Source organism: Sipha flava, unplaced genomic scaffold (assembly GCF_003268045.1).
Source record: "Sipha flava isolate LNK unplaced genomic scaffold, YSA_version1 103_pilon_pilon, whole genome shotgun sequence".
Classification (NCBI taxonomy): domain Eukaryota; kingdom Metazoa; phylum Arthropoda; class Insecta; order Hemiptera; family Aphididae; genus Sipha; species Sipha flava.
In genome coordinates, this window is record NW_020271717.1 from 1,866,139 (window position 1) to 1,880,382 (window position 14,244).

Below are 14,244 nucleotides of genomic sequence, written 5' to 3' on the forward strand. Positions count from 1 at the left end.
AAAATGCCTGCAGACCGACAACGACCCCGACTGTCTATGGAATATATTATAAACGTGCGACCAACGCGAGTTTAATAATTTAATGTAAGCCATTTATGGCTATAAAGATTAAAGAATGTTATTCACTACGTCATATATAGATGTAAAAAGAATCTATGTAACTTTAACAAACAATGATGTCGATACGGTACGAGTTATATTTTTGGAAAAACAATCTATTTCCACTGCTTATTTTTCTCTGAACAGTACATGGTTTATTCAAATAGAGTTTATTGGTAAGCACGCATAAATTGTACGCGGTTAATCAAAATAAACAACAAACACCTTCCAAATACATTGTTGGGACATACATCGTTGTATCTATTATCGAAATAAAAATAAAAATTTGTCTGAGATGCGCAAAATGCAGAATTTTACCGTCCATATTGTTGAAAATAAAACGTTGCCAAAATTTAAAACTATGTACAGGTACCAGCAGCAAGTTTTCCGTTTTTTCGGTTCCGATCAAAATGAAGAAACGTTAGTTTTTTTAATGGGTCTTTTTTTTTCCTACAGAGAACACTTTTTAGAACAACAAAATGTCCCAAATGTTTCATTTAGTCTACACGATTTTGATATAAAATTGGCACATCAGAATAATAAAAATGTTGCATTTATTTTTCCGGAGATAAAACAAATTCTGCACAGTTATATCATACGGAACTTTGTCGTCTAATTTACCGTGTGTACGTTTTTAAATAACCAAAATGTGTTAATAGTTATAGAGTTGTAAGTGGGATTTAAAATCAAAAACTTTTTTAAAAATTCGACAACACACCCAACACCTCTGGTGAACCACTGGAAGCTATATAACTGCGCAGTAGTGCGTTTAGCTTGTGAAAAATGGTTCCCCTTTTCCCTGCAGAAATATTTTTATATTTGATAATACCGGTCGTGGTGCGGCAGCAGTGTTTGTTGTGTGTAATACACACACACACACACACACATATATTTATATACATACACATTTTTTTTCTTCAGACTTAAGATAACTACAATATTATTTGATATAGTACTATACGCAGCAGAGGTAGTATAGTTAACGAAAACCGAAACGAGAATAAAGGGGTGACCAGCGTTCGTTCATTTCCTGGCTGTCACCAACACACCTCCGTTTTACCAGTGGTCCGGTACGTGCGCATACACCACCTCCGTTCTGCACACACAATCCCCCTATTCCTACCCTTATATTGAATGGTACATACATATATATATATATATGTATACAATAATTGAGACCTCCTCACTTTATGGGCTGTTTTTGATATCATCGTCGTCGTCGTCGTCGTCGTCGTCGTCGTTGCCGTTGCCGTTGTCAGCCTGAAAACGGTACGCACGCACCACCGAACCACGCGCAGTATAGCTGTCACGTGCAGCAAGTATAAAAAGGAAATAAGTACAAACGAAAAAATCCTCAAGTTCCGCCGGTTGTGGTTACAAGTACCATAATCGTATTTTCACTTCTGGCCCTTTACGCCGCACACACATATGCCCGTAAATATATACCTTGGCAGCCTCTGCAGGATATTTCTATGCCCGTATGTTTGCCGTACTGTGCACCAAATACACGCGTACGGTTATTCGATATACATCGACAATAATACATATAATGGACGTTTTTATTTTTCTCGTTACAAATGGAAATTGAATATACACGATAATATAGTACGAAGCGCGCGTTTGGTGAGTTTAGGTTGCCATATTTAAACGATACAATATTATACAAACCATACACGAGTGTACGTTTGTTAATTTCACTCGCAACGGTATTTTATTTAGTATTAAGTATTTACACAGACCTGTACGACCGCGTTATGGCTTTATGGGACGAGATATTATAATTCCATACACTATGACGCATAATTTTAATAGAAAAATGTTATTTCTTCAGTACCGACAACGATAAGTAGGTATATTATTTTGAATTTTCCAGGCTAACAAAGGGGTTTTTTAGACGAGCGTTTCGTGTTTCTCCAAGTTCATGTTCAAAGTTTCTTCTTATATGTTGATTGGTCAATCAATCTCTTTCGGGATATACGAAGCAGCAACAACAGTAATTGGCTCCTCCGAGACCAGTTGGACCCCGCCGTACCGCTACGGTATAGTTATCCCTCGGGAGTTCTATTATCATCGTTATATCCGATGTATCCCACTCGTTCCGTCTCAATCTCTCTACCTCGCTCTCTTTCTCTTGGCCGCCACCATCTTTACACCGTTAATACAATATCGTATTCGACTATTATTAAAAACAAAATAATAATATGAAAACCCAATAGCGACAAATTTCGACCAACTGAAGAAACACGAGACGTGCCGTTGCAGCATAGGAGCGCGGTGTCGGTCGAATAAATCGTACGGCGAGAAGCGACCGCCGAATAATTATGTTCAAATAGGTCGCGATGCGAACCGCGCAATACTGGTTTTGGTGTACACTTTTAGTTCAGGTGGTGCGGATACACGAATTCCGTCTGGAAACCGTCGAAACAACGCGGGTACGGGCAACGCAGACTATATCAATAAACTACTGTGCGGCGGATGTGTACTTAATACCTCCTAACTGCGTGTTGACACAGACGCGACTAAAATCAAACAAACAGCGATAACCATGTAATGAGCAACGGGGGCGTGCGCGCCGTATCATTTACGATAAACGTATTACGCGTACGCCGGGACGCACATTCCGCCGATGATATCCGAACACGTTTTGAAAAACGGAAATCGCACGTATTCGGGCATATATATTGTTTGTATACACATCAGAAACTATTATATTAATAAACTTATATTTTTTGGGTACACGCACGGTTAGCAGATTACATTTCGACGGAACGTGTGCACGTTCTCGCCGCGTTCACGCGGGTACGGAATAAAAACGGCAAGACGGAACGCGCGCGTTGTACCGTCGTCGGCGGTGGCGGCCGAAAATGTGTATATACGCGAGAGATGGATGGCCGCCCGGTTGACTGCGCACGGCGCTCGCGCGGTCCAGGTTTTCCATGGCAACGACTACAAGTACTGGCAAACCGGGAAATGTTTCCTCGCTCATACCTACCCTCTGTCCCTCCCCGTTCCACTACTATCTCGGATACTCTTTGACGGGGGTTTTCCATTTTTATTTTTTTGTCTTTTTTTTTTTTAATAAAGGGTACAACCGACATAAACGCACGCACGTCAAATGTTCATTTTAATGGCGATCCAGTAGACCTCTATTGACGGTCAGTAAATACTTTAAATCGCGTGGTCTTTCGTACACACATACTGTATACATGATATATATATATATATGAATAGGTGTATACACTTTGAGCGTCTGGGAAAAGATGAAGCGAGAAAAAAAATAAGATTTAACTCGAGAGGCATTTACCTCGCGTTGCTCTTTCGGACAAATTATTCTACCGGCACAGCGGGTGATCAGATATTGTGACGGACTTAATATTATAAACATAAATACTTACACGAGTTGTAATCATTTGGGCTACCGCCGAGGAACACAGATTGATACAGAAGACCGCGTTTCGCCGCTTCCGCGGCCGATGCCGCCCGGGCGTCTAATGGTGGAGGCCAATCTCGCCTTTGACACCATTTACCTGAAAAAACAAACACGTCTACGTTAACGTTTGTGTGCCAAACAATGTCTAAACAATACGTTGTAAGTGATTGTTGGGGGAAAAACCGTTATTTTTCAATCCTGAAACAAATTTGTTAGAATTATCAAATAAACACGATGTAAGAGCCTATATATGGAAAAAAATTAATAATTTTACGACGATAACAAAACTTCACTTAATCTGATAGTAATCTGACTGAATAATAATATTTTTAATAATCTATAAGTGTGCGTCTGTGTTGCGCATTCGTAGGCATGTAAGTATAAAGACACGTATATCTGTGGCTGTGTGAAGAAAGAATTAAGTTGGACAAGACAACCTATAATTTTAAAACTGGTATTTTTAAACGCGTAAAACGTTAAAAAAAATAATATCTGTCATGTCCATTTCGACTGTTACGAGCTGTCGTTCGAAGGGGTATTTATTTGTATTTATGGGAGGAGATTTCAAAAGCGATAATTACGAGTTAGAAAAAAAATCTATTAAAACCACTACAATCGTATACATTATTTTATACTTACAGTGATAATAAAGAATATATACAATTTTTATCTATGTTTGTGTGTGTGTGTATACAATCCTGTGTATTACATGAATGTGGTCATAAAAAAAAGAGTACTACACGAAGTTCCTATAATTATTTATTTGTTTCAAATCTATAATAACAATTATTATTACATCTACAACAATGTACTGCTATTAAATAATATTATATTTTAATATACAATAATAATATATTGCAGTATATAATAAACACCCGTAGTATAATGTCGCGCTCGAAACGTAATAACATAGGGGTATTAATTATATAGTATGGTATGAAAATCGATGATACGCGATTTAAAAAAATATTATTTTTACTATTATGTTCTTTTAATTTGAAAATAGTTAAAGATAAATTAATGATGGAAAATATTTAAAAAAAAAAAAAGAAAAAATCCGGTCACGTCATGACTTTGTGTTGCCAGATGTCGTGTATTTGGTTGTACTGAATACAAAATGTGCCATCACCCGTCATCAAATTTTATATGCACGTGTGTGAACAACACGCCGCTTATTATTCTACAACAAATAAGGCCAAATGTGTGTATTTTGTAATATTTTATCATACATAGAAAGCGTGTAGAAGAGAACTGTATACGGACCGATGTCCGATGAGATACGCGGTATTTGTTCTCGAAAAAAAAAACATAAAAGAGACAATATTGACCTCCACATATTATACATATTATAATATTCCACAGTGTATAATGACTAACGTTACGTTTTTTTTTTTTATTTTTTTTTTTTTTAATACAAACGTTCGAAAACATATTTTACCAAATTCAAACGAAAAATTACACGTTCAGTACCTATATATATGACATATGGGTTTACTGTTTAAAAACCGAATAGAACGTAATAACAAAATAATGTACAACGTTATTTTCTTATTCGAAATGATTTCACGTACGGAAATACTACTGGTAAAAGTATAATATTGATGATTGGAAAAAAAAAATTCCCCGAAAATATTTAAATCATTATAAATAACGATGTAATTTAATATTTATCATTGTTATTATTATTACCTTTTGAGCGCTTAAAGATTAACATTTTTCAAAATAATATACGTCGAAATTCCCTTAGGCAGTTGCTGTGCAGCAGAAACCTCCAAGTCAACCGCACTTATACCACAGTACTCTTTCTCCTTCGGACTGCATGCAGGTATTCCTACTGCGATGTCGACCTTCTATGTATATATATAATGTTTTTTAAGAATATATTCCCATAAATCAATTTGTTATTTTTCGAATACGAAAAAAAAAATGTATATACATACACCACATAATATTATGTATGTGGTTAAATTTTAACAGCGAGAGGCTTCGTCGATTCGAAACGAGTAAAATAATAATAATAAAAACGCTCCAAGCTGTCAGCCGACTAATAAAGTCTATGTGTGTGTATATGACTATAAATGCAGTATATATTATACACGTATCATAAAGTGTGGGGGGAGGGTTACGGAAAAACTAAAATAATTTTAATAATAATATTATTATAATCGTTATCATTATCGTTTTTTATTACTACTATTATTATCATTATTAATATTGTGATTATTATTATTATTATTATTATTATTTTTATATTCCAATGGTACTGTAATGCGCGCAAGTTACAATGATTGACAGGTGTTTTATTTTATTTTTTTTTCCGAGAGAGGAATATAATATATATATATATATATATACACGGTACCCCAGGAGAAAGACGTACGCGATACGTCCATGCGTCTCTCGCACGCCAATCCTGGCACGGAGTACGTACCGAGTCAAGAGGTCAAACTCATACCTCTGTCGAGCCGGCGCGAGGAGTGGAAGTTCTCTGACAACGTGCGCACGCGAAACGGACGCCCTCGTGACGACCATGATCACGACGACTACGACGACTACACGATGATGATGATGTTGATCATTATAAAGATGACGGTGTACTAAAATTACGGGGCTGGGTGCGCGCGCGCGCGGTGGTAATAAAAATAATAATGATAATAATAATAATAATAATAATAATAATAATAATAACGATGATGATGATAATAATAATAATACGAACTAAAATTCATTTTCTAAAACTAGTTCTATTATTTCTATACGAAGCGCATTACATACATTACGATATCGTATAAATGTACAAAGTATATAACGGGCTCTCATCCACATCGGTCAGCGCATACACTCGTATATAAATTATATAATATGCGCGATGATGATATACCGACTGTGTTGTACAGCGTACTCGAAAAGTACGAGAAACCTTGACGGGACTAATCGACTTTTACAAAGTTTTCAAACTCGACGGGGTGTACACACCGTATAATAATATGTAAATACAATATAATACGTTTAAAAAAACGGTACGCATGTATAATATATTTTAATGTTTTCATTAAGAATAGAGAACACGACTGGTCACGAATTTTGGACATTTAAAAAACTCTATACTTGGCTCTATGTCGTCTTCGCGTCAAACCATACTCTCTCACACACACACACACACAAACGCGCGCACATATATATAATACGTGTTTTTTTTTTTTTTGTTCGTATTCATAATATATTCTCTGTACAAAACGCTGTACACGATAAATTCTTATTCACAATAGTATGATGAACGCAAAACAAAACTCACGCGGTACACACACACACACACACACGAGTCGCCAATTACGACGAAAGGGGATTTTTAGATTTTTGTTCTCTTCTAACAAAAGATATAAGATAATCGTATAAAAAAAAAAAAAAAAAAAATGAATTGAAGGCAAGAAAAACACGACCACGGGCATTGCAAGAAAACTGTCTCCATTCTCTTTTGCGTAGACTCCTTAAAAAATTACCATACAATAATCGCCGCCGCTGTCGTCGTCGTCGTAAACAGACTAACGAATAACATTATTTCACATACGAGTATACAGCGGTAATTACCAACACCATATACATAAATATATATATATATATATATATACCTACTACTTATGTGTACATAATATATTGTTTGTGCGAATGGCATATGTATGTGTGTGTGTGTGTGTGTGTGTGTGGCTAGCGAATACTTTTACGTAGGTATACGCAATTATTATTAGTAATACATAAACAATATTATTGAAACCTTAAAAGCGTGCGCTGAAAGTTATTTTTATTACTGTATTGTGTACATGCAAATAATATATAAAACGCATGGGTGATTCGTTAACGGTTTAATTCGTTCCGGCAATATTGATGGTTTTGATTTCTGTCAGACGTTTCAAATATATTGCGGTTGTAAAGATAGGTTGAGTTCACGAGATCGAACGTGGAAAAAAATAATATTATAAATCATAATTAACCCGGAGTTTGATTTACTCCTCCCTCCGTCAATCACCGCTCCGAGTGTGTTTTACGTTTCATCGGTAAAACATTTTTATCCGGATGACGTATTACCCGTACATCGTTATTGTTATCATCAGGTTTTTGTTCGCGCGGTATCAATGTGAAAATATAGATCATTTTCGTTCCACACAATTTCTTCCTAATTTCCTACACGACCCACCGACAATAATCATAATATATCCGGTTTTTAAATTTATATTACTTACAAATATCTTTGTCCGATTAGTGCCTGGCATTTAGTGTGTATACTTCTACGCGCGTTATTTACGCGGGATTCGAACGGAGCATTACTACGGCCCCGACGCCGCGCGTAGATAGATAACCAACACCGTTGCTGCCGAGTTAAATGAGCCATCACAGGCTTTATACATGTATATAAATTATTTTTTATTTTTTTTTAATTCTATAAAGAAATAAAAAGAATTCGTTCTTGGTGGTAATCATGGGAATTATATATATATGTGTGTGTGTGTGTGTGTGTGTGTCATTTTATTGTGTCTGTTGCCGGAAGACACCCACCCATTTACTACAAGCTACGACGATGATTTTCTCCATGGTTTTTCTCATCGTCGTGTACTGTTTTGTCGTGGTAGAATAATCGCGAGTACACTTTAACAGCTTCCGGCGTTTTGAATATAATATTTTCTTTTTGTTGTGCACCGCATTACCTATCCTAAATAGTGTACGCCTGTACTATTTATTGAAGATAATGCAAAAATAAATGTATAAAAATATTACGACAAACTGTCAACACCGCGGTGAACGCATACGCATTAATTACGGTAAAATATCAAAATCGTCGCTATACACAAGGGCACATAAAACATGAAACGTGAATTTAGTAACAATAACCTATTAGATAAAATATAACAAAATTCTCGAAGAAACCTTATGTAAAATCAAGTTTCGTGTTACAACAACACGACCATAAGGGTTTTTATTTAATTTAACTGCATTAAGTAGGTATGATTATTATGCGTACGCATGATCATGAAAATTATTTTGCATATAAAATTCGTTTTGAATTAAGTTACAAAATTGTTTTTATTTTTTTCAACACGCTAATGAATAATCAACAATTTTCTTTTTCTAAAAATAACATTTCAGATTACGTATGTAAAATATATTATACTTTTCAATTCTTCTAGCGGCGAGTCTGTATAAAATACATTCATTTACGCGTAATCAGTATAATTCACGTTTATGCTCCGTTTATACTCCGGCGGAAAACATAAAATGTTACGTTTTAATAAGAAAAAATGATGAATATGTACACAGATATATTTTTGAAAACTGTCGAAAAATATAAGAAAATCAAGGTTTAATCTCAAAATTAGTCCCTGTGTGAAACCGAAACCGAAGTACTTTGTTTGGCCTATACTGACATTAATAAGGGATATTAATGTTTCTTGTTTTTGCGGTGACCGAGAATCCACGAACACGATCTCGCCAATTCAATTACAGTTGATGGATTTTTGTTGTAGTACGATATCTATATACGTCGATACATACATATATATATATATAAATAATATAAAAGTATAGCCCCTCAAATAACAGTGCGTGTACTTTGAAAACAATAGACGGGAAATATATATTTATATCAATTAGCCCAATGTCTTCGAACGGGTTTTTGAAAATAAAAACCCTGAGCCGAACCTACGGGAAACCTAACCGTACGAGAAAAGTCGAAGATGATATAAATTATAATTAAGTATACAAACTCGAAAATTAATTCACATAGGATTTACGTAGGTACACTGATGTGTATACTAGTCGGTGCACGGTTTTGAATAAACGTTAGATATGCATACGCGATATCGTTAACGATTTGTTTTTTCGTATTAAACACAAAGTCGTAATTCCGATTGAGCGGTTTCGGTTTCCCGTTTGGTACGTAAGATACCGCGCGCAAATAAATCACGAAAAATCATTTAGCGGCACATAAAAGACATGCCACCGGCGACGACGACGACGACGACGACAACGGCAAAAACAATAAAGATGACGATAATAACAATAATAATTCGTAGTATACTATAGGAAGAAAAATTATGTTATTATAATTGAAATGGTTAACAAAGCGATGATCGTTGCGTGATCGCGAGGTGTACAATTGCCCGGTCAGTTGTATCATATCCTGTAATTACGCGTGTCTCGTAATGCCATAATGACATTAATCTTTTGACATGATGACTACGGCGAGGATGGACGGATGGAAACACACGGAACGTAGCAACTAACTCCCTGTCGACGGCGCAGCGATTCGACAAAAATACGTCACGCCATTTACTGCTGCGGGAGGTGGCAATGGTGAAACCACCAATTACCATTACATGACCGTGGTAGGCGCGTATAACGTAATAACTGTAATTGTTTATTTTACAATCGTAATTTTGGGGTACATCAAAATGTGTCGTCGAGAAATGGACTTGCGATGGTGCCTAAACTCATGGTTCCCGCCCTTTCGATGTTCCCCGTATTATATTTTTATCGCACGTTTTCCTACCCCCCGAAAATAAGTGATAAAAACAGAGATCCCAAAAGAAAAAAACCTTTCAATTCATATTTATTGCAATGCCGTAGATAAACGGGACTTTTAAATGTTACGATGATTTCTAAATATTGGTATTTTCGTTCGAATCGCCACACGAATATATAATTTTGAATCAAAATAAAAATTACTCTGAAGTTATAAAGTTTTAAACAGTTCATATGAATAGTAGTTGTATATATTTTTATATCTTAATTCGTATAAATGAAACAACGTACGTTCCTAATTCAAATACTTCATAGAAAAATAACCTTTCTTAATAAATATTTTTAAAAAACTCTGCGCTCATTGATGTTACGATTAATATATTTAATTGATTGCAAAATAAAAAAAAAAAAAAATGTAAATAATTGAATTGAAATATACAGCCATACAATAAGATCCACTAGCCGCATTGATTTGGCGATGAAAGTAATATCAGTTAATTGTAACACGGCGCCGCGTCGTGCAGTACGATATAGCGCGTTTATATTATTGTAATTAAGATCAATCACTATAATCGAATATTAATTAGAAAAAAAATTCATTGTTAATAACCAAAATCGATCGTGATCGTAAAATTGAAACCAACAGTTTACCAATGTTTAACGTTTCCTTTCGGTCCGTTCACAAGTTGCCTGCTAATTTATTTATTATTGTTTGTAATAATTTTGTGTTGTACGGCTCTCGTAGTTTATGCGTCGATCGTCGACGACAAGCAATCTCACGAGTTTTTCCACGTGTAAATAATACCGTGTAGACGTGATATTATTATCGTTACTGAATGCGTTTTGTCACGCGACTTGGTCACACACACACACACACGCGCGCGCGCGCTCGCGGGTGCAGCCGAAAAAAGTCGATATTATTTTACGAAATATACTAAATATTGCGTCGAGCTTTTGATACCTGCGACCTTTTACTACCTATTTGCTAACCTTCCTCCTTAATAACTCGTGTTACAAGAGCATAATGTTTTATAGATGTTGTGCGAAATAATATTATTAATGAGTTAAACGTCCGCCGTGCATGTACATAAAAAGTATACATATGTTGGTATAAATAAAAACTTGAGTCGAAGCTACCGTAGCAGTGTTACACGAAAATGTACGAAACACGATGGGTATCAACACCAGATAATTATAATAATAATAACAATAATAATATATTCGTTTCGAAATTAATTAAAATTTAATTATCGACAGTGAGTATCATGTAAAAATATGATGATTAAGCAGACGTTGCATTATTTTTCCGGTTGTAGTGGGCGTGTTCCATTCAAATTTTTACCTGCACAGTTCTTTAACGCTGTAGTGTTGGTAAAAATACTGCTGCATCTAGATCCTTCAACATCTCTTTTTTTTTAACGTTGTGGTTTTTAATTGATTCATCTTATATCCACACCACATATTACACGAAAGCAATACGGATTAGAATAACTGATGTTTTACACGACGTAAATTCGGAAGGATTCGGGATTTCGTATCTCATTTTACTACATTTTTTTTTTTTTTTTTAATATTCGTATAGCGTACATATTATATACAGCGCATATGTAACGGATTGAAAATACGAAGAAAAAAAAATGAAATTATTATTATTTCGGTATACCTACTGAATAATAATGAAGAATGCATTACGCTCAAATACGTTTACCGACTAATAGAAAAAAACAAAATAACTCGCGGCCCACATTTGTTGGGACGAGAACGTAAAAATATTTCACCTTAAGTTTTTTTTTTTACTTTTTATTGTTTGCCGTGTGTAGACTTTAATTTCGGTTCACGACAATCCCCTTGCCCCGGGGAAATATAATAGTATATACATAATATAGACCACTATCACGTAAATGGGTCTTTCTTCTCTCCGTCATCCCTTCTCTAACATCTTCACACACACACAAACATATACAATATTATTGTACGTCATGCATAAAACTAAATACATACATAAATACATACACACACATAAACAAAAACTTAGTTTTATATACATAAAAAAAATATATATATATATATACGAGTATCTACTGCGCAACGGCGGTCACGAAAACATATAATTCGATAAGTGAAAATATCGACTGCGTCCCTACTTTACCACTACTGACACCGCTGCCCCGCAAAAGCACTTAGAAAAAGAACAATGAAAAAACATAATCCAATCCATTCGCTTAATAAATTAAAGGGCGCTGACGGTGTTTTTTTATACTTATAAAAGTCTAAACAACGTCATTTTTGGGCGTAATTCGTTTAGATCCATTAATATTATTGTATTTTATATGTACAAGTAATATCTATAATAATATTAAGTCGGACGTTTTCAAAAATAACTTACTATACGTATACATCTCGGTCGAAACGCGCAAAGTTCGCATCGTATAGTCGTGTATTTAATACGAGATTTGAGATAACGCATAACGGACGAAATAAAAACGAACTATGTAGGTAAGTATATTATCTATTTGATTTTTTTTTTTTTTTATGCCAAGGTTAAGTACCGAGTGTGTAGGTAGAAGAAGTGTACTGCGTGTTCCTATACAATGCACCAAGTCGAGTTAGTCATAAAAATAAAACGATTTAACAATGTCAATTCGTCGAGATAAAGCTATAAAAACAGATTGGTCAATAACGATAAACAATGATAATAATACGGGAAGAAAGTTGCACCGCGCGTACATGACGAGAGTTTATATGTATTGCAATCAATTTGAGGGCAGCGCACGAGCAATCGGGCGAAAAAAAAATAAACATAAAATAAAACCGAAAAAAAAAATAAAAATGTATAAAAGGGGAACTGCCGCGTACACACAAGTTGATTGACTTAAACGTAGCTTTGTTCTTTTAACCACACGAAACACACAGCGTGCAGTCGCACAACGCGGAAAACCGCACACATTACGCGCGCGTGTGTGCGTGCATGTACATAGTAGTAGTGAGCTGGTGGTACGTTATACGAGTCGCCGCAGCCGCCGTGCACATACAGAATGAATGAATGTGGATTTTTTTTTTATTCGATTTTTTTATTCCACGGGTTTGGCAAAGAGAGCGAGAGCGAAAAAATGCAAAACCGTACTGTTTACGAGTGGAGGAGGAGGAGGAAACGTGACTTGAACAGTCAAGACGGATTTAATGGAACTTTTCCATCGCGCTGACGATAAAAACCCCTACCTATACAATAATATATGATGACGATGGCGCGCGGGCAAAGGAAAACCCGAGTGAATATTCGTTTTCGATGGGAAAAAAAAAAAAAACTACGAGTCGTACACTACATTATATGTTTTGATATTATTGATAACGAACGGCACGGCGACGTGGTGAGTAAAAAAAAAAAGGCGCGCGGTCAGCCGTTCGTTTCGAATCTGTACGTTGCTGCAGACCGGCCTGTACACGGAATATAATCGTATGCGTGCACGTTACTTACCCGAGTGCGTTGTTTGACAGTAACGTTTATCGACAAATCGTGTACACTTACCCAATTCTGAAAAGAAAAAAAATTGTCATTAATCCGTTCGGTCCAGAAACACACCGGAGAAGACGGTGTGGAAACGAGCTACAAACTACAAATATACACCCTCCGGGCAAGAACGTTTTACCATCGTCCGTGCACACGTTAAGCACACAAATACGTGTACAATCGATTTTAATTATTATCGAAAATAATCGGGTTTTTTCCCCTACATTCCCCCCCCCCCGACCACGTAACGTTTCATTCCGGAGTAGCGTTACGGTGACGGCATAGGCGCGTACATTGTACGCGCGCACGTATACGCACACGGAAGAGCAAGTAAGTAGTCGAAACGTAGGCGTGGCCGTCGTCATGACGCAAGATAAAAATCGCACTTGTTTCCACCATAGGACCACCGCGCGCTACGTTCCGTACTACGTCTATATAACGCGATGGGCGTTGTTGTTCAACGCTGCTGCGGTACGCGTGTGTGTAAAGAACGTAATAATTATTACCGTTATTGTTGCACGCGCATCAAGTACGTGCGGCGTACCTTACATAGTTGTTGCAGGCGCGAAAATACGGCCCGGCGGTAGAGCGCGGAAGAAGCGAAACGGATCGGGTGGTGCGAGGACGGGGATCGACGGAAACATGTAACAAAAACGTCAACTCTTGCCACCCCCCCCCCCCCCCCCCCCCCCCC

The 14,244-nt window shown here is 36.2% G+C and overlaps 1 protein-coding gene across 3 annotated transcripts in view; it reads right to left on the bottom strand.

Moving 5' to 3' along the window:
- The window catches only part of LOC112682406 (homeobox protein homothorax), a 101,619-nt gene that overhangs the window by 39,983 nt on the left and 47,392 nt on the right, over nt 1-14,244 (bottom strand). For 2 of the 3 annotated variants that reach the window (XM_025553017.1, XM_025553000.1), the window contains exons 8-9: nt 13,569-13,574; nt 3,495-3,626 (exon numbers count right to left, since the gene is read on the bottom strand). In XM_025553017.1, coding sequence (XP_025408802.1) covers nt 3,495-3,626; nt 13,569-13,574 — 138 coding nt within the window. The remainder of the gene's footprint in view (nt 1-3,494; nt 3,627-13,568; nt 13,575-14,244) is intronic. The other variant, XM_025553008.1, reaches the window with a different exon arrangement.